The sequence below is a fragment of the Mya arenaria genome, chromosome 11 (assembly GCF_026914265.1).
Source record: "Mya arenaria isolate MELC-2E11 chromosome 11, ASM2691426v1".
In the NCBI taxonomy this organism is placed as follows: Eukaryota; Metazoa; Mollusca; class Bivalvia; order Myida; family Myidae; genus Mya; species Mya arenaria.
Window position 1 is genome coordinate 1,402,235 of NC_069132.1, and position 22,095 is coordinate 1,424,329.

At 35.3% G+C, this 22,095-nt stretch overlaps 1 protein-coding gene across 2 annotated transcripts; it reads left to right on the forward strand.

Annotated features, from left to right (window-relative positions):
- The first annotated feature begins 9 nt into the window (after window positions 1-9).
- LOC128208871 (C-1-tetrahydrofolate synthase, cytoplasmic-like) lies at window positions 10-21,379 on the forward strand. 2 transcript variants are annotated; one of them, XM_052912539.1, is made up of 23 exons: window positions 10-85; window positions 4,784-4,868; window positions 7,180-7,293; window positions 7,563-7,622; window positions 7,831-7,907; window positions 8,958-9,058; window positions 9,990-10,126; window positions 10,497-10,608; window positions 11,034-11,057; window positions 12,258-12,427; window positions 12,796-13,028; window positions 13,614-13,750; window positions 14,110-14,339; window positions 14,989-15,091; window positions 16,541-16,758; window positions 17,281-17,349; window positions 17,591-17,702; window positions 17,914-18,095; window positions 18,391-18,491; window positions 18,695-18,872; window positions 19,149-19,256; window positions 19,654-19,806; window positions 20,061-21,379. In XM_052912539.1, the coding sequence occupies exons 1-23, from the start codon at window positions 51-53 to the stop codon at window positions 20,148-20,150; spliced, it is 2,829 nt and encodes a 942-aa protein (XP_052768499.1). In that variant the 5' UTR covers window positions 10-50; the 3' UTR covers window positions 20,151-21,379. The 2 variants fall into 2 exon arrangements, with proteins under 2 accessions (XP_052768499.1, XP_052768500.1); XM_052912540.1 differs by lacking the exon at window positions 11,034-11,057 and having other exon boundaries at window positions 20,061-21,378.
- The last annotated feature ends 716 nt before the right edge of the window (window positions 21,380-22,095 follow it).

Consider the following 22,095-nt stretch of genomic DNA (forward strand, 5'->3'; position numbering starts at 1 on the left):
AAATCACCCTACAGGAGGCTGAAATCGTGGTGTAGTGAAATATATTCGAAATGGCACAAATTCTCAGCGGAAAAGATGTATCTGAGTAGGTGTATTTGATAGTGTTACTCTTCATTCTTTAAAACTGAATGTCTTACATACATGTCATCGCTTTATTGTAAATGTTCATGATGCATACTTATTTGCACGTTGTGAAATTCAATGACAATCATTGCTTGCCATTGGACTTGGAGCAGACGGTTGAACAGTCAGGTAGCAATTTCTCTAGATAAAAGCCGGATGGAATACACTCTTACCATGTAGAAATGTGGAATTAGTTTAACTATGACACATTTTCTCTTAGGGCTGAATATTGATAGATATATATAAAAAAAAAACAGCACTTACATGTACTGTATACAAAAGTAATGGATATTTTGACCTTTTAACAATACATTGATAACATTACATGATAATGTCAATCAATCAATCATGCAACAACAAAGCCTTAATTAAGTGACCATTAGCATTAGTAACGCTAAAAAATTGTGGTATTCAAAGATATTTGAGCAAATATATATCAGCGTTTGCTAAAGGGTTTCAGCTTTTGGTATCTTAGTTTTTAACACTTCTAAAGATTTGCCACATTTTATTTTGTCAAACAAAAACATGAGCAAGTCCCTTTAAAGGCGCACAATATAGGTAGATACAAAAATATTTTCTTTTATGCATTTTCATGTTTGACTTTTTTGAACCTAAAAAGCATATATATAAATGCTTTTTTTTTAATAGCCACTTATTCTTAAGTTAAAAGAGCACCAAAATATTGCTATTTTTTTGTCTGTACCTAAATCAAATGTCTTTTTTGGTTTTTATCATTAAGTCTGGGATCCTTATCTTATAAGCAAGTCATGAACTTTTCAAATGGTTTACTGCACTATTTTTTTGATGTCCATTTTGGAGAGATATTTGTATAATGAATAAAAGGGGAATTAAATCATTTATTTTGATAAATGACAGAGCCATGGTGTATAAAACTGCAATGGCAGCATTTGTCATCTCTATGTGAGAATGCAAATCATGACAAGATGAAATCACTAACAGTGATTTTTCATTCCATTTTTGGAAAAAGACCCTTGAAATATTTGGGAAATTTTTAAAAGAAATTTCAGGCCTTTTTTGTTAAGAATGTATTGAATCCATGTCCATGTGCATTTGTTTGTCTTAATATCTATCCATGAGTTTGACAGGTATAATTTATCGCAGAATGGTTTGGCTTCATGTCAGTTTGTAGTCCAAAAAATTGTATGCCAGGACATTTTTGAAGATTTTGATATCGCAGAATCTCTCAAATATAGTCTAATTATTTAGACTTGTTAATTGGTTGCTAGAACCATTTAAATACATGTACATGTACAATGATGCTGCATTACAAGGTGCCCCAGAAACTAAACTTGCGTATTGCTGATAATTTGAGAACAAGAAGGAACGATATATTTTGTTATTTATTAATTAAAAGCCTAATGAGAAATGAATAGTCCAATATCATTTGCAATAAATCTATAAATACTAAAACCTAGCAGAGCTTTGTCTGATATGCCCATTTTCAAAGACAAATATATCACTTTCAGTGTCAGTATTGTGTGAGATTGATACTTTATCTTTTACGAAAAATAATTGGTTTTGATAATAGGCATACATTTTGCAAGCATTTACCTCCAAAAATCCAATGGTTTACTGCAAGAATGAAGTGGGTAACATTTCTTTCAAGCTATATTGCCAAAAAAGAAAGCACAAAATGACCTTATTCTGGGTCATGGACGCTTCTTCCAGAAATAACCATGTCTGGTATATGAATTAGTATTACACAGAGCTTTGACTAAAAAATACATGTATACTTGCAGACTTAAATTGTTGATTTTGTTGACCATGTATCTTCTCCACTTAGAAAAATTTATAATTTTGTAGTTTCTAAAAGTAAAAACATGTTTTATTTAAAATCTTAATGGTCGGAGCAAATGAGTACAAACTAAATTGTACAAAATTCATGGAAAGATAATCATGATTTTGTGGTCAAGATTTCTTGAATATTACTTTAAGAAAGTCCAGTTGCGGCATTATTCTTTATTCTTAAAACACATGCATACCGGTAGTAACATGTACCTTCTGAAAATTGAAAGTTTATTAAATTTATTTTATTTTTTGAAATGATATGAATTACATGCATTATAGCTTGAGAACCAATCAGTTGTTACATGGCATTTATGAGACAGCCCTTGATCCTGGACCAGTTAGATGGTTATGCAGTTCTTTAAGGGTTTCCATTTTCTAACACCTGTCAATTTTATTTCCAATCACCATGGTTACTGCAAAAAGATTACATGCATATTACTTTTTTCATAATTATACTGATAGATAGAGAAATGTTTCATGTGGAATTTGATGGGTAAACAAGGATTCCAAAATGCTATAATTATATTATCCACAATCTAAGTGTGTCATTACTCATTAGCTTAATTTTTAATGCTAAAACAGCAGTAAGATTCAGACAAAAAGAATATCACAAGTTTTGTTATTTCATTTAAAAATATTGCTTCTTACTATGTCGATCACTAAAGGTCATGAATTAGACTACAGTCATGTTTGAACAGTACTAAATGGTGTCATATGATATAGGGCAGGTCAATGTCATACAGAGTGAAATTAAATAACCCACCATCTATGTAAACAGAGATGTTAAGAATTTTTGGCTGCAATGTTTAAAATAGAAAAGTAATTACCTAAGTAACCTTATTTTAAAACATGGTGAAAATTGTTTTTTTTAAATTTACCATTTTGCACATAAGATGTATTTCATTTTGAAAATACTCTATTTTTGTAAATCTGGTCATGATAGATATTTATTATGTGACTTTCTATATAAATCATGTTAATAGTTTTTGCTATATGACCGGTCAACAGTTTGGTAGCCGGTCAATAGATCCGGATTTTCTTAAGGGAAAAATATATTCTTTAGAATACATTGCATTTTTTTTTTCATTTTTGCTCTAATTATTTAGTAACTTTTTTTTTAAAATTAATTGAAAAGTATGAAAGCCTATAAAAGCCACTGAAAAATAATCAATTTTTAGCTCGACTATTCGAAGAATAGGTGGGCTATACTTAGTGATGTTCCGATGATCGATTATAATCGAAAATCCATTGGTTGGGCCTGAAATCGACGACAATCGATAGTATTTAGGTATAATCGATTATCGAAAAATAAAAAATAATAATAATAATAAAAAAAAATATTAGTAAGTGTTCAGATGTCATCTTTAACAAAATGGCTGATGAAAGCAACAATGAGCAAGAAAATGAACTATTTTTTATACAACAACACTTAATAACTTCAATCATAGACATAAGGTATATGCATATAATGATTAAGAGTTTAATACTGTACATGATTAAAACTACAACTCGTGTACTATCTAGTATTTTAAAAACCGATTGTGCTATCGATAATCGGTTACTTTAGTGGAACCGATCATCGATAGTTAAATTGCAACCGATTCCCAACACTAGCTATACTACTCACCCAAGCGTCGGCGTCCGGTTAAAGTTTTAGGGCAAGTTGGGATTTTCACTTTTAAGTCCAATACCATACATTCAATTGACTTAATACTTCACACAGATGTTCAGAGCCATCACATAATGAGGTTAGATAACTCCATATTATCTTTTATACAAATTATGGCCCCTGATTGACTATGGAACTCAGGTTAAAGTTTAAGGGCAAGTTGGAATATTTATTAACAACTTCTATATCCTTCATTCAATTGACTCAATAGTTCACACAATTGTTCAGGACCATCACCCAATGAGGTTACTTAACTCCATATCCTTAATACAAGTTATGGCCCCTGATTGACTTAGGTTAAAGTTTTAGGCAAGTTAAAGTTAATGGCAAGTTGGGATTTTAATAAAAAAAACTTCAATACTGTTCATTAAATGCACTTAATAAAATTCAAAATTATTTATGACCATCTTACAACAAGAAACATAACTCCATTTTAAGCCTAAATACAAATTATGGCCCTTGAATTATTTTTTTTATATTTTTTTTTATTTCCTTTGAAAGGCATATTTGTATATATTCTTAACCACATTTTCATAATGGTAAATCAAGTTATTTGAATGAGTTGCATCATTGTTTGGGCGGGCTGGTGGGAGGGCAGCATCAAAGTCACCTTATGTATCGAATAATTTTAGTTAGGTTATAAAGAGACCAAACTTAGTATTATTACATCGTTATTGTATTCGAAGACAAAGCGGCGTAGTTGAGCGCGCTGTCTTACGACGGCTCTTGTTAAAAGATATAATAATGCTGTTTAAAACTTGAAATAACGCCCTTTAAAACCTAGTGAAAAATGCTTTTAAACTCATAATTAAGCCTTTTAAAACACGTAATTAAGCCTTTATAATGTAATCACTCAAAATATAATGCATAGTACTAATTACTGGTGATGAGTAAACACTTAAGCTGCACCTTGGCACTTTTATGATTGAATACTATTGTGAATAATTCAAAAAATAGTTTCAAATGAAAAAGCTTGACAGTCTAAAACCATTAACGCTTGATAGTGAAAGGACAAAATTGGGGAAGAAACATACGGGTGGTATGTATTTTAAACACCAAAGTTGTTCCACAGGTAGATTGTTCCAAGTGGTTACTTTGTTTTGGCTGAACATTGACATGAGAACACTTACAAAAGCTTTCTGTATGATAAAAATGCTTATGAGGCATTGCTGTTTGTTTCAGGGAGATTCGGGGCCAGATCCAGGCAGAGATTTCCTCTATCCAGGAGAGCTGCCCCGCCTTCAAACCAGGCCTTGCTATTGTACAGGTATAGGGGATGATATTGTATTCATATTACAAAATATGAAGCCCAAACATTTTATTGCTTTTGTCTGTCTGTCTTTGTGACCACCAACACAACTCAAGGAGTTAGTTAAACTTTTGTTTGTTTTTCAACAATTGGCAAGAACGCTATATGAACTTAGACTAAGCCACTCCCATAGACACAAAGGTGCACGACAATGAGGTCTTTGTGGTGGGACACCGGAGTGCCTTGCTTGTCTGTCCTTGTGACCACCAACCAAACTTAAGTAATGCTTGGCAGAAAATCAAACCTTGGATGCCTTTTTGTGAAGTGAGGGCTCTAACCATTTGCATATTGGACAACGCATACAAGAATATGTGAATTTCATCCTTACAGGAAGCATATTTTGTTGCCCATTTTGTAGTTTTTAGAATTAATACAGCCGATTACCTTTGATTGCATGATGCAATATGCTATAGTCAATGAGATAAAGAAATGGATGTGGCTTCTTTGTATAGTCTTGAAAGTACTCTTGAAAGTACAATGTATCGTGTACCATTTGGGTACAAGTCATAGTCTTAAAATGCACTTTTGTATTGAGATATGCACCTCTATTTTTCACTTTTGTCATGTTGAGGTAACATTTGAGCTTACTGAACGTGAAATGGCTGAGTGAAGGTCTGATGCACTGCACTGGCTCACATTCACTGGGTTTTAATGATAATTAGATGGTAGTTGTCAGGAAACTATTCATTATCATCTAAGAGAACTATGATTGCCTCTGTTCTTCTTTAAACTGTAATGATGAACATTTAGACGATAGTTGGTTTAAGTCTCTTTTTATTATTTCGCACATGATTAAAATGAAGAATAGTACTTATTTAATATTTTGATATATCTCTGGGAATTGTAAATCTATTTAAGTTAAAGGCTTTAAGGTTCTTTTGAGATGTTGCAATCATTGAAAGACATTTCTTTAACTTATTTCTTTATCTTATTGGCAATATCGCAACAGCTCATTTACCCTGTCATCACCTGTCCTTGGTTAATTATTTCATTCAAAGGTCTCTGTAATGAAAAACAAAAAGGTTTTATCTAATAGGCATTAGGTAAACAAATACAGCACATGTTTAATGTGGTAGACACATACTATCAAGATAACTACTGTCATGAGTGGCCTCTTTTCAGTGTCAAACTTGATAGATAAAGATGTTTACATCAGCAAAATAAATTTTGAAATTGATATTGGACTGATATTTTTAAAGGTGCTGAAACTTTAAAAGTTTGGAGACCACAATTAAGTACAAATAAAGTTGAGAGGTCAACTTCATCTAATGAAATAATGTTTTTCCTTGGTGTTTCTGACCACTGAAAAATGTTTTAAGTGTTGCCTCGCTATGTGTATTGATCAATGTAATGTCACCTCACTCTTGGTGATGCTTGTGAATTTCAGTCTGCATGGTAGGAGACTTGAGTTCAATCCCCACCAGATGCACATAGCAATTTGTGCAGTTCATTATGTCTCCCCCATTCATGGGGGGACATATTGTTTTTGCCCTGTCCGTCAGTCAGTCCATCCATCCGTACGTCACACTTCTTTTCCGCTCAATAACTATAGAACGCTTAGACCCAGGAACTTCATACTTGGTATGCTAGTTGGTCATGACTAGTAGATGACCCCTAGTGATTTTGAGATCAAAAGGTCAAAGGTCAAGGTTACCTTCAGGTAAAAAACGATATGTTGGCGGTGACTTTAAGCTTTAAAATGGTTTCTGCTCAATAACTAAAGAACGCTTGCACCCAGGAACTTCATACTTGGTATGCTAGTTTGTCATGACTAGTAGATGAACCCTATTGATTTTGAGATCACTAGGTCAAAGGTCAAGGTTGCCTAGACCTTGAGGTGAAGAAACGGTTTCCGCTCAGTAACTAAAGAACGCTTGCACCCAGGAACTTAATCCTTGGTATACAAGTTGGTCATGTAGATGATCCCAAATGATTTTGTGATCAGTATATCAAAGCTGAAAAATGGTATCCGATCAATAATTGAATAACGCTTGCGCCCAGGAACTTCATACAATACCAACTTCGTTTACATTTTCCAAGATTAATCAACAACACTTTTTTCTCTTCACTATTTTATATGGGTGAATAAACCAAACTTCACTGTTGGTTCTTCTCCAGTCCAAAATTACAAATTTCATGTCCATCATTTATTTTTTCTCAGCTACGACCACACAATAGGGCAGACAAGCGCTTTTTCAAAAAAGCAATCTCTAGTTTCATAATGTTTACAACTACAAATCATCTCAAGAACTGTTAAATCCTGATGCAGGTTGGGGGTCGAGAGGACTCAACAGTGTACATAGGTCAGAAGCTAAAGAATGCTGCTTTGGTCGGAGTGGATGCCAGGCATGTTCAGCTGTCCAACACAGCCACACAGCAAGACGTACGTATAGTTTAGTCTCATGAGTTTAATCATATTTTGTTAAAATGGTCAAATAATATATATAATAATTAGTTTGAGTTTTAAATCTTATTGCTGAGCCCTTATTATTCATGTGTAGTTATATGAACTGACTGAATGTGAGAGAATCACATGTTATGATGAATATTTGGTTATTCAAATGTATAACATGTGCCTGTGCACAAAAACAAATATATTTAGCCGAACTTTAGAATAGATGTACTGAAGTAAATTGTGCCAATTTGTTACAGATTGTTCAGGCAGTGGAAAGACTGAATGCTGACCCTACAGTACATGGCATCATCGTGCAGGTACATATTAATGTCATTTCCCTTTTTCAGTTTTCTTGCAAAATACTGTCTGCTTTGCACGATGTTATACCGTTTTTATGTCATAGGTTGTTCCCTTGTAAAACATGTATATATGTTCATATAGTTTACAATCTGGAGGTTCATCAATATTTGGTAGACTGTTTGTATACATTATTTCTTCCTATGATGTATAATTCCTTGTCCCCAGCTTCCCCTGGACACCTCCAGCCCGGTGGACACCCACCTGGTGACAAACACCATCAAACCAGAAAAGGATGTGGATGGGTAAGTACCGACATATCTGGCTGTTTTCAGAATTCTAATATTAGTTAAGCAATACAAATGTGAGACACATACCAGTTGTTGTTTTCATAGCATTTGTTTAGTTTTACAGTTCTCGTTGCTAACTGTTATTAGAATGGTGTAGTTTTTACCTACATGTAGATAAACTACTACCGTTATGTTGTCAGCTGCATAACAAACATTCTCTTGTTTAACGACCTTAAGCTTTAGTTGGCATAATTATACCCCCACAAACGAAGTTTGAGGAGGTATATAGGAGTGAGCTTGTCGGTCGGTCTTTCGGTGGTCTTTCGGTCGGTCGGTCTGTCGGTTTTCATGGTTTCCGGACGATAACTCATGAAAGGCTAGACAGATTTGAGAATTTTTTGGTACACATGTGTAGCATCAGAAGATACAGGTCAAGTTCGATATTGGGGCTGGTTGGGCCAAAGTCAAGGTCACTGTTACTAAAAATAGAAAAACGGTTTCCGGACAATAAATCATGAAAGGCTTGACAGATTTGAACAATTTTTGGTACACAGGTGTAACATCAGAAGATACAGGTCAAATTCGATATTGGGGCTGGTGGGGCCAAGGTCAAGGTCCCTGTTACTAAAAATAGAAAAAACGGTTTCCGGACGATAACTCATGAAAGGCTAGACAGATTTGAACAATTTTTGGTACACATGTGTAACATCAGAAGATACAGGTCAAGTTCGATATTGGGGCTGGTGGGGCCAAGGTCAAGGTCACTGTTAATAAAAATAGAAAAACGGTTTCCGGACGATAACTCATGAAAGGCTAGTTTTTCTTGTCAGCAGTGTAACTTCTAAATTACTCAACAGATTTAAATAAAACAATACATGCATGATAAAAGAAGATGCAGTGTGCAGTAACCTTGGAGTTATGGCCTCTTTTCAAAGGAATGGTTTGCCATTCCTGTGTCCATGCGGCATTTGGGGGTATTCGTCACTCCTGTGACAGCTCTAGTTTGATTCTCGATTTGGTTGTTTACATGGAACACAAGCCAGATATGTTTAAACTGCACTGTAGGTTACACCAGGAGAATGCAGGCAAGCTTGCGAGGGGTGACATGGCTGACTGCATCGTTCCTTGTACACCAAGAGGTTGTTTCGAACTCATCAAGAAATCTGGTAGGAGCAGAAAACAGCTTGCTTGATATTGTGCCTGTAAAGTATTAGCATGCATAAAAATGACAATCAATTTCCAGAAGAATAACATAAAATATTTAACATTACCAGGGGTATGTTGCCTTTATAACATGGACCATAACATTGAATTTTAACAGTCTTGTCTGTTGATGTCCAGTAAGGGTGTCACATTTTTTGTCTGTTATATTTTAGTCCCCTCCGACAAGGATTTGTTTACCCTCCGTCCGTCTGTCCAAAAAAATCTCAGTCCACTGATAACTCAAAAAGTATCAAACCTAGGTTAATATAACTTAGTATGTAAAAAGAGGGCAATATGGAGATTATGCACGTTAGTTTTTTTTTTTTTTCGTCAGACAATGGAATGCAGAGTTATGGCCCTTGACTTATTAAAAATATAGCCAATTTGGTCCTGTGATAACTCAATAAGTATCAAAGCTAGGTTCATCAAACTCAGTATGTGGATAGAGGGCAATACGTGAAAAGCAGACATGGGTGATCTGGTAGGTAAAGGCTAATACTGTTGCATTTTGATGGATAAAGTTTACTGTAAATGCCATTAGTTCACTATCACATGGGCTGGGGTCTCTTAAACAACTTTGATTTATTGGTAGGATTTGCTAAAGTTTTTCATGGAGATTCTCTTAAGACACGCTTATCCTTTTCACAAGGCTTTAAACCGATAGGGGACACCTGGCGCCAACTGCGCTGCGCTCTTTTTTGATATGCATGGAGAATTTTGAAATAACTTATACAAATATTCATCCTATTGTGTGCAATACACAGGTTGCCAACTGAAAGTTCTTGGTGAAACTGCAGATTATTTTATTTGTTTGCCTGGATACAGTAACAGCTCCTTATCCTTGTGAAATATGTTGTTTTTGTTGCTTGGACAAGTTTACAGCATCCTATTCAGGTATTGAGGTTGCTGGTAAGCGTGCAGTTGTGATTGGCCGCAGCAAGATCGTGGGCGCCCCAATGTCCAATCTTCTAACCTGGAATCATGCGACGGTCACCGTCTGTCACTCCAAGACAGCCAACCTCCCTGATGTGGTCAGTATACAGCTGATTGATGAGTCTTGTGTTATATTCCAATTACTTTCAATTTCAAAGTTTTTGTAAATATATATGTTTTAATGAATTGAAAGTGTTGTCAGGTTTTGACGTCTCACATAAGAAGCAACAGGTATCTGCACAGATTAATTGATAAAGAATTTATATATTGTATATACAATGTACGATGTGTTTGAGTGAAGTAATTCAGCCTTCTGTTTAAGCCAAAAGAGCTAAATCCTTCATTGTGGAAAACAACATGATTTAAAAAAATAAATAAGGAAAAGACAAAATTTAAACACATTTGGTCACTGAGGAAAGCTAAGAAGCTAGGAGCTTCTAACATTAGGGTATATTGTTATACAAACAGGTGCGTGAAGCGGACATCTTGGTGGTGGCTATAGGGCGACCACGGTTTGTACAGAAGGACTGGGTCAAGCCTGGGGCTGTTGTCATTGACTGTGGGATCAACTCCATACCAGGTAGGAATATGGGATGTGTTTGAGAAGGGGGGATAGTTGGATGGGGGAATAGACTGTGAATTTCAATATGAATCTTTTGCATGGATTATTGTGCATGATGAAGTGTTGTTGTTAGTCTTATAGTTTGATACAATATTGTTGCTGTTTGTGTATGATTTGTCCTTTTAGATTAGTTCACATTTCACATAATTATTTCTTCTTAAGTTTTGGCAGAAACAAAACAATGCTTTAACCATCAGAGATGTTACAGTATAGATGAATTAGAAATTCTTATGAATAAGGATTAAGTAGGAATACTCGGATTATATATATAATAATATATAGACTTATAGTTTATAAAAGTAAACATAAAACAAGGAAAATTAAGGCTATAAAGGCATGTAATATTGTTCAATGAAATGTTTTATTGATTAATTTTGTTACAGAGGATTCTGATTCTGATAATGAAGGTAACCATGGTGATGTACATGTACATTTGTATTTCACAAGGACTAACTTTTTTCTTTTGCATGTTGCCTTTTGCCTCCCATACAATACCAGATAGTTAAATTATTTCCTGTATCGTTATGATTGTAGATCGCTCATCTGTTGTTGTTTTATGAAAGAAGTTAAAGTATTGTCTGAACCTTGTCATCATTGTCATGGCAGCATTGTTGTCTTGCAAACACTGGCCGAAAATGATGATATTTTAAGAGATATTCAAATAAAACCTAGTACACAGGTAGCCAGAGACATTCAGACACATACAGGAAGGACCATAAATCTGGTTTTAATAATTGTTGAATTATTCCCCTTGTTTGTCTGGAGAACAACAGACGAGAGTTGAATGTCGCTCCGCAGTGCTATTGAATATACCTGGTCCTGCATTAAATCATCTTATCACCTAAATCTAGGCTTTAGGAGAGCTTTGTGTAATCAGGAAGCCATTACATACCAATCGTTTGAACATGACTGTATGTGTCCCTGCCAGTGAAGCTTGTACCCAGTAACTTTTCCTACATGCCAAATCTCCAGGAGTTTTATCAGCTGGGGACAAATATCCTGCAGTATTAAAAAGAAAAAAGTCTGTCACACCCTTTGTTCAGAGAAATACTTAATAGCTACTGATGGGATTGCAATTATAATATTGCTACAACCATTCAACTTCTACTGATATATTTGTATTTGTATTACAATTGCGGCCTTTTCGTTGATGATACCGGTAAGTGTTTTGGAGCATACATGGATTCCTGCTGTTTCCTTTCAACTTGATATCAATACTGTGTTTCAGTGAAGTGTGTTTTTGCAGAGCTAGTTTGCCTTTTTTTGGTATATAAATTTTAACACTACTTAACCATTTATCTTCAGTGTTTGTCACATGTTTTTGTGAATGGTTTTTAATTTTTTTGACTCAGTTTTAACATACTTTTACAAATGATGTGTTTGATCTTGTGTAAATAAAAGAAATAGTTTTTTTAATGAAAAAATATATGCCATTCATATAAGGCACCTATACGCTATCTTAAGGAATTAATGACATATTACTGAGCAGGAATATGATCATATGTTTACTATGTTTTATAGAATAAAAAAGACAAACAACAGGAAAAAACATGCTGCCTGGGTTTTGTTTCATGCAATTTTTCAGTTACTGTGTTTTTATTCTCCAGATGCAAGTCGCAAGTCAGGCAAGCGTCTGGTGGGTGATGTTGACTATGAGGGTGTGTGTGAGGTGGCGGGCTGGATCACTCCTGTCCCAGGGGGTGTTGGGCCCATGACTGTGGCCATGCTTCTGAAAAACACCCTAGACCAGGCCAAACAAGCCCTCAATGTGGCCAAGGTATATGTTATTACCTTATTTTTAATATTACTTTCGTTTATAAGTATTCAAAACTTTTGAAACAACTTTGTAAAACAGTGGTAGATTGTAATTATTCTGAGGAATTAATGCTATTAACAATATTCATTATCAGTAGGATTACCATCAGTTGGATTACCAGGTACTAGTTCTGTTTTTAAGCTTTCAATGCCAGGTGTGTAGTTGTTAATACTCTCTTATGCAAATGCTTAATTTTAGTTGCCAGTAGAAGATCATTTTTAACCTACAACATGAAACAGATTTTAGAACCGAGGAGTACAAGGCCCTATAGATGCATTACAGAAATTAGCCTAGCTATGACCCTGACTGTAAAGTTTTACATGTTACAGGCATCAAGCAGCTGGAAGCTGTCCCCTCTCCAACTCGCACTGAAGAGCCCAGTGCCCAGTGACATTGATATTGCCCAGGCCCAGACGCCCAAGATGATAAGCCTCCTGGCTGGGGAGCTCAACCTGCTGCCAGAGGAGGTGGATTTGTTTGGGAAACTGAAGGCCAAGGTGTCCCTCAAGGTGCTCGAGAGGCTTGGGACACAGCCGGATGGGAAATATGTGGTTGTTACTGGGTATGTAACACTTTATACTTATTTATACACATAAGTTTGGAGTTTTAATGGTGCAATTGTTTTGACTGTAAGAATCTCCAGATGAATCCTAAACACTCCATTCTTATGCACTCTGCATCTTTTAAATACTCTGGTGCAGTATTTGGCTATTAAATATTTAAAAACAATTGTTTTGAATATCTGCAAAGTAAGTGTAGAGCATGTAACATGTAGCTCCAAAAGTATTGCACATAAAACTAGATAGGATTGTTGTTCAATATGGGAAATTGTGCTAGTGCACTTTGTGTGACATTTCACTTCCTCTTACAAGAGTTATGGAAAAAAGATGGCATGAACATTATTAGTAAGCCTGCTTTAACAACAGTATAATGTAGATCAGTTTTATAATGCACATGCTCATTTGTTAATTCCAAAAGACAACATTTTTCCATTCCTGTCTCCAGGTGACATTAGAAGGTATTCATCACCTGTGTGATAGCTATATTTTATGTCTATACAAAGGTTTTATACAACAGAAAATGGAAATGAGTTAAATAAAATAAAATAATACTTTATTAGTACTTATGATCTGTTCAAATCTTTTAGCATCACCCCGACACCCCTGGGTGAGGGTAAGAGTACCACAACCATTGGGCTGACCCAGGCCCTGGGGGCCCACGTGGGCAAGAATGTGTTTGCCTGTGTCAGACAGCCATCTCAGGGACCAACATTCGGCATTAAGGGTGGGTGTGCGCACAGTTCACTATTTTCATGTGTTCTAGAGTTTCAATAATTAAAAAGGACTGGGAGTGAGATGTATCAAGAAAATACTAAACATTACTACTGATAAAACATTGATAAGATATTGACTTCTTATGCAGCTAGCGGAAATTACATTAATTACAAAAACAACCATTGTCATCATTCTTATTCAGGTATGGTAAATTTTGTTTTGTTAGTTTGCATACATAAGCCCATAACCAGGTGGAGCTGCAGGTGGGGGCTACCCTCTGATGATTCTAATGGAGGAGTTCAACCTCCACTTGACAGGTGATATCCACGCCCTCACTGCTAACTGTAACTGTTCTATTCCCATTACCAGGTGGAGCTGCAGGTGGGGGCTACTCTCAGGTGATTCCCATGGAGGAGTTCAACCTCCACTTGACAGGTGATATCCACGCCATCACTGCCGCCAACAATTTGCTGGCCGCCCAGCTTGATGCTCGCATGTTCCACGAGGCCACACAGACAGATGAAGCCCTCTACAAGAGACTGGTGCCCTCCAGCAAGGGGAAAAGGGAGTTTGCTAAGATTCAGCTCCGTAGGCTCAAGGTTAAGAGCTTGATACAAATCTATACCTTTTCTGCTTATGCTGTGTAATCACTTCTGATACAATAAGAGTTTCACCTTGTTTTTATTTAAATAATTTTTTTAAAAAGGTATAAGACAACATTTGAACCATATGAAGTTGTAGCCAAATTTAGCTGGCTGATAATACATTTTCTAAACACAGTACAGTTAAGATCTTATTCATTTTGGTGTCGTCTGTCTAGGCGACATAAAGGGGTTTCCTTTGGTCGGCGGCAGCAGTTATTGCCTTTTGTTAATTTTCATACTTAAAGTTTTGTCCGGGGCATATCTTCCATATTTTTTAGAGTTATTGCCCTTTGTTAATTTTCGTTGTTAATTTTTGTCCGTCTTAACGTTGTTACCTTCAGTTCAAATGCCACCTATATTTGAAACTTAAATGGCAACATCATTGTCTATAAATGAATAAAATGCCAATCTAACAGCTATAATGTCGACAGTAAATAATTCGTCAGGCGACACATCCGACTCGCAGAGTTCTAGTTAGTTTTTTACCTTAGCTGTCCAGTTTTCCTGTCAGGAAGAAACTGTGCATATCGATTCACCATTTGACAAATTTTCTTACAAAAGTTTTATATGGTTTGGAAAGATAACTCTCATATTCGCCTTTCAGAAACTTGGTATAGAGAAGTTGAACCCTGATGAGCTGACGGAGGAGGAGGTGAAGGCATTCGTGAGGTTAGACATTGACCAGGAAACAATCACCTGGCAGAGAGGTAGGGGGCGTCTTTTGTTCAAAAGATATATTTGAATAAATTTAAAATGGCCTCTGGTGTAAAATGTCTTGGAATGGATAACGTTGGCATCCCAAGACTGTCAATACCCTAGCCAGGCTTTTTATGTCCATTTTGAGTCTCAATAGTTGTCAATTAGGGACAAAACATTATCGCTACATATGCAAATTTGGGAATTTTATAAGCTCAGCTCTTTTTTGTCTCTTGATACAAGTATTTGGAGTATAAGGAGGGCTATACTACTTGCCCCAGCATTGGCATTCGGTTGAAGTTTTATGGCAAGTTGGTATTATCACTTATAACTCCAAAACCCTTCATTCAATTCACTTCATACTTCACGCAGTTGTTCAGGTTTGATAACTCCATATCTTTCTTTATACATATTATGATCCCTGATTGACTAAGGAACTTAAGTTAAAGTTTAAGGGCACATTGTGACAGGTTCAAGTTTTAGAGCAAGTTGAGATTTTCACTAATAACTACTATACCTTTTAATCATTCATACTTCAGACAATTGTAGAATTATCATACAATAAGGTAACTTATATTGTAACTTAACTCTGTTATCCTAAATACATATAATGGCCCTTGGTAAACTTAAAAGGTTTGATTAAAGTTTAAGGGCAACTTGGGGATTTAACTCAGATATCTAATACTGCTCATTCAATTGACTTCATACTTTACACAGTTCTTCACAGCTATCACACAATTAGGTTTCATAGCTCCATATCATCCTAAATACAAATTATGGCCCTTGATCAACTTAAAAAGTTTGGTTGTTTTGGGCAACTTGGGGTTTTAACTAAGATCTCCAAGTCATTTTATTCTATGGATATCAACTTCACACAGTTGAGCACAACAATCACGCAATTAAGTAGCATAACTCCATGTTAACCTAAATACAAATTATGACCCTTGATCAACTTAAAAAGTTTGATGTTTGATTAAAGTTTAAGGGCAATTTTGGGTTTTAACTCAGATCTCAAAACCTCTTCATTCAATAGACTTTATACTTCACACAGTCATGAATGGCCATCAAACAATTAGATTACATAATTCCATAGTGTCCTTTATACATATTATGGACCTTGATTGACTAACACAGTTCGGTTAAAGTTTTAGGGCAACTTGGGGTTTTATCTCAGATCTCCAATACTTTTCATTCAATTGACTTTATACTTCATACAATCGTGCATGGCTACCACACTATTAGGTTACATATCACCATATTATGCTTACAACAAATTATGGCCCTTTTTACATTGTTTTTGACAGACACATTATATTATTACATCATTAATGTATTCATTTCTAAGACAAAGTGGCATATAGTTGAGCGCAGTGTATGCAACCACTTTTTTCTCTTTTTCCATTTAAAACTCATGTAAATAGTTCATCTTGAATATTCTTTAAAGTTATGAAACACTTCAGTGATGGACACAAATGACCGATTTCTGCGAAGCATCACAATTGGCCAGGGCCCACAGGAGAAGGGCAAGACACGCGTGTGTCAGTTTGACATCACAGTGGCAAGTGAGATAATGGCCATTCTCGCACTGACCACCAGTCTCCAGGACATGAGGGAACGACTTGGAAACATGGTCATCGCCAGCAGTAAGGCAGGTGTGCCTGTCACCGCGGATGATCTGGTGGGTGAAGGATTTTAGGATGAACTAATGCTCTTAAGATGTGATACATGTCCTATGTTGGACTTTCTTGAAAAACTGTGTTGAATTTGTAGTTCATTGCCTGCATTTGTTGTATTCACAATAAGTAATGTCATAAATAAAAGGTATAACATGAGTAACAGGTCTTCTAAAATGAGGCTTGGTGAGTACTTATTTGATGATTTACAGCCCTAAATACATCAGAAGTCCTCTTATTACGTGCACATTATCAGTACTATTTGTTTATGATGTCAAGTCAAAAGTATTTATCACTAGTTATATATCAAAACTTCATAATAATGAAAGTTCATGACAACGATGTCAGTCATGATTTAATTGAAATAATCAGTGATCATGAATACTTACAAAATAGCAACTCTTACTAAACTACAAGTAGAGGTTCAAATGGTCGCCAATAAGCTGCACTGAACTAAAAAGTAAAGTCATGCCATAGTATTTTTAGCCTGTAATAAAATAATTTGTTTTCTTTTGACTTTTCTCCAGGGGGTGAGTGGAGCCCTCACCGTGTTGATGAAGGATGCTATCAGACCAAACCTAATGCAAACTCTAGAGGTATGTACTGAATACTGCTGTTGTTTGGTATTGATTCAGTTGTTGGTTTAAATTTGCACAGTGCTGTGTTACATTTTCTCCATTTGAGCGGTCAAAACAATGATGTTGTTTTCCTGTCACTGACTGGTCATTTGTACATGTCAAGATTGAAATAATTTTTTGAGCTCATCATTTCCTTTTTTACAATATTTTTATAATTGAATTATTATTTAAGTGGTTATTTCATACATGTGTACATTAGGGCACTCCAGTGTTTGTGCATGCTGGTCCATTTGCCAACATCGCCCACGGCAACTCTTCCATTCTGGCCGACAAGATTGCCCTTAAGCTGGTGGGAAAAGACGGATTTGTTGGTAAAATTCTTCTAGATTAGGAGATACTGAATAAAACACTATTTTCCATATATTGTATGTCAAAACATATGCATGCAATGGTGTGATAATTTAAACCAATGTTTTGTAGCATAAATCTTCAAGTAAAGTTCTACACTTTGATCAGTCAATAAAGGAAATTGGTTATTGAAATAAAAGAAAATTTATCAGTCTACTTTGTGTATTTTAAAAGTGACTGAGGCAGGATTCGGTGCAGACATTGGTATGGAGAAGTTCTTTAACATCAAATGCCGCTATTCTGGGCTTGTGCCGAATGCGGTAGTGCTAGTCGCCACTATCCGGGCTCTAAAGATGCATGGCGGCGGCCCCACTGTGGTGGCTGGGGTGCCTCTGCCAAAGGCCTATACGGAGGAGGTAAGATATCTAATAGATATGTCAAAAACTGTAACTTATTTAGGATGTAAACCTTAGCAAACCTCTTAGGCTAAATCAGTGATTTCAATTATGTATGAAGAAGTAAAATTGTATCCATGTTAAAAAAAACTGATAACAACCAATTGGGTTAGTTTTTGCTATTATTTCTTTTTTATGAAATGCCTTAAAGCATTTTATTGACTAATCTGCTTATGCTTTAAGAATCTCACATTTGAGACCTTCGACAAAACATAACTTAAATTTACTATTTAAATTTTCATAACCATGGCAACAGAACCTGGAGCTGCTTGAGAAGGGTTTCTCCAACCTTGGCAAGCAGATAGAGAACGCCAACAAGTTTGGGGTCCCCGTTGTTGTGGCTGTCAATGGATTTGCGTATGTTCATTTCTAACTTTATTTTAGTGAAAAGAGTAAGTTTCAGCTATAAAAGCCCTTTGTGGTATTTACATTTTCTGTCTTTAAAAAGCAAGTAATTCTTTTAAATAATATTAAAAACAGATTAAAAGCTTCATTTAAATTCATCTAAATTGCAAGGGTTACCATACTACCACTAATTGACCTCATATTCCCCACAACAGGACGGACACTAAGTCAGAGAAGGAGCTTGTCCAGCGTCTGGCACGGGAGAATGGGGCGTTTGATGCGATCATCTGTAACCACTGGGCCGAGGGAGGCAAGGGTGCTACTGACCTTGCCCGAGCAGTTGACAGGGCGTGTCAAGAGACGAGCAACTTCAAGTTCCTGTATGATATTGAGGTGAGTTGATGCTAATATCTACTGAAACGTTACTGACAAGGGATACTTTATATGGTTTTATTACTTTTTGATTATGTCTCTTTATGACAGATGTACAATGAATAATCCTTTACTCATTATTTGCTAAAAGAAAACTTTGAATTAATGTAAGTTTAAGCAACAGAAAATTTTAACATTTTGTATCTGACTATACGAAAAGCTTTGTAGGAATAGAGGCAACATCTATAAAAACAATTATATTGCCATAACACTAGACCAACATTTTAAATAATACAGTTGCCGATTGAGGATAAGATCGAGATCATAGCGAAGGAGATATACGGAGCTGACGGCATTGAGCTGTCACCAGAGGCTAAGGAGCAGATAGCCAGGTACAAGAAACAGGTAATAAGAGAACCTTCTGTCCACTTCTCTTAGCAAAAATGTTCTTGTTATGAAAATAAATTGAGCAATTTTTAAGAAAATGATTTATTTTGTCTATGACTATAAGATGTGATGAGAATACCTTTGGGACAAGGAGAATGATGCAATTTTACTTCTATTGTCTTTTTCCTTAAAAACTCTTATTCTAGAATAAACTTATATTTCGGTATTTATAAAACTGTCACTAAGCCGTTTTAAATAAAAATTCATAGAAAAGATGATAAAAACCCTTGAACAATCTATGCCTTGTGGACTTTTGTTAAGCATTTTTTTTTATATCTTTAAGTTTATTACGTGTGCCAATAGATAGGCAAATACATTAGATACAACCTCCATTTTACATTCTACTTTCCTTCAGGGCTTCAACGACTTGCCGATCTGCATGGCAAAGACCCATCTGTCCTTGTCCCATGACCCCACTCTGAAAGGTCGCCCCACAGGCTTCACGCTGCCCATCAGGGAAGCCCGGGCAAGCATCGGAGCCGGATTCATATACCCACTTGTCGGAACTGTAAGTGTGATATTTTATTTTCAAGAAAATCTTTAAAATGATGCCTTGTTTCATTAGTTTTTCATGACAGGTATTTATTTTTTTGACAGATATTTATTATTAAAACTAGATATTTTCATACTTGCATGGGACTTTAACTCTTAACAAATCTTGCTTGATGATAAAATTGTTGACCTGTTGAATTACGGTATTACCTCATAATAAAAATGCATGATAAAAAGATTGACAACAACTTTTTTTTTAACACAATTTAGATGAGCACTATGCCTGGGCTGCCAACACGACCTTGTTTCTACGACATCGACATTGACCCTGACACTGAGGAGATTGTTGGGTTGTCATAATCACACATAGTAACCATGACAACAAAATGGCGCCCTACCAGTGACAATTTGATGTTAGATGAAAATCAGTGATTTCAAACTTGTAAATATTACATGAAATTGCATTTAATGAATTATTTAAAAAATGATTTAGTGTAATAATAAGTGCCATAACCAAGCTCAATAGTCAAGTCAACATGCTTATTCTGTCATATATGAAAATCATGTACAATAAAACATATTGAGGTAAATTATGAAGAAATTGCAATGTAGAGGCTTATGAATGAAAATTCATGTTAAAAATGTTTTGTTATGAATTTATGTTACATTATTAAAGATATCGACATATTAAGTACAATCAAAATCAAGACTATAGACAGTGAAACATGAATTTGTGCATGCTGTTTACCGTTTGCATTTATAAATGATAATCAAAGTTTATTTTGTATGTGATTCTCATGGTTTTGTACAAGTTAAATGGCCATGTTGTATTGATGTTGAAGAAAGTTTGTTACCAGTATTTGTTATGTTTCGGTATTATAAATAGTTTTGTTTAAAAATGTAGCCCAATTCATATTCTGTTTATGGAAAATTGTTTTTGTGACTATTTTTATTTGGAGAAAATAGTTCAAAATAACTATTGAGTTCTTTTTTTTTTCCAAGGAAAGCTTTAGCTGCCTTTTATAAGCTTATAATGCACCAGTCAATTGTAAAAAACACGGCCCCCCAGGTCCCCCATGTTTTGACCTTCCAGGTGGCCCTGAAGTGCCGAGTGAATGCGGTGGTTTTGATTTTGATAGCGGGGAATGGGCCTTACCTATGCATCCTGGGGTTCGGGGGCTTTTGGCGGGTTTTTTACCAGCAATTTGTCCCAGCTGGGCGGGGATTTTACTCGGGATTGGCTGGATTGAAAGTCAAAGTCCCCGCTATTCCCCAGACCTGGGGAGGGGGGCGTAGTTACAATTGACTGGTGCATATAATCAACTTGATAATGTACAAGTAGCCATAAAGGTAAAAATGATATAAAATCCTATATTGGCTACATTTGAAGGTAAACACTTGAAGATTAATTATTAACTATGTATACATCTAAAATTGATGATATTTCAACAAACTGGAAATAACATTTTGCAGTTTTGTAAAATAAAATAAAATACATCTTTATAATACTGTATCATTGAAATTGACAAACATTCTTATGATTCACTTAAAAAGGGTCCAAATAACTCCAACCTTTATTTACAAGTACATTTTTTTATAACTGACAGATGGCACTTCAAAGTAGAAAACATGAAGATGCACTCTTACACCCAAATAAGATGTACCACAATTAATACACTATCCAAAACTAATAAATATCCTAAACAATGGTTCTAATAAAGGAGATGGTGTTTAATTTGAAAGAAAGGTGCAGAAAACACAATATTTCTACCTTATGAGATGATAGTTGATCACTGTAATTCTTTAGGACCCACTAGTCATTTTATAATTGTGCCTTTTCAGCTATTAAATACACGGTTACAATCTTGTTTTTAGTAATTGATATTTAATTTCCATAAATGCATTATTTAGTAAGAAGTTAATCACACAAAATATATGTATGTCAGAATGTGTATATATTGATTTTAAACACGAGTGCCGCTTTAAATAATTCAATATACACAGCAGTCAAAAGACAAACAGTCTACTACGTGCATAAGAAATCACACCTACGATGCCTTTATTGATTAATTAAGTTGACCAGCTGTCTCCAAATGATTCCTGGATTGTTCAATACCTTGGTCAGGCAACCAGAAGAAATTGCACATTGGATAAGAACATTGATTCCTGTCCCATTTGTAGCAGAGAGTATCCTGTTTTATTGTGCTAAGAAGTATTGTTACTGATGAGTTTGTGAGATGTACCTGCTATAATTGAATGAGTCAGCTGTTGTCACATTTTGTAAATAAGTTGTTATGTCTAGTAA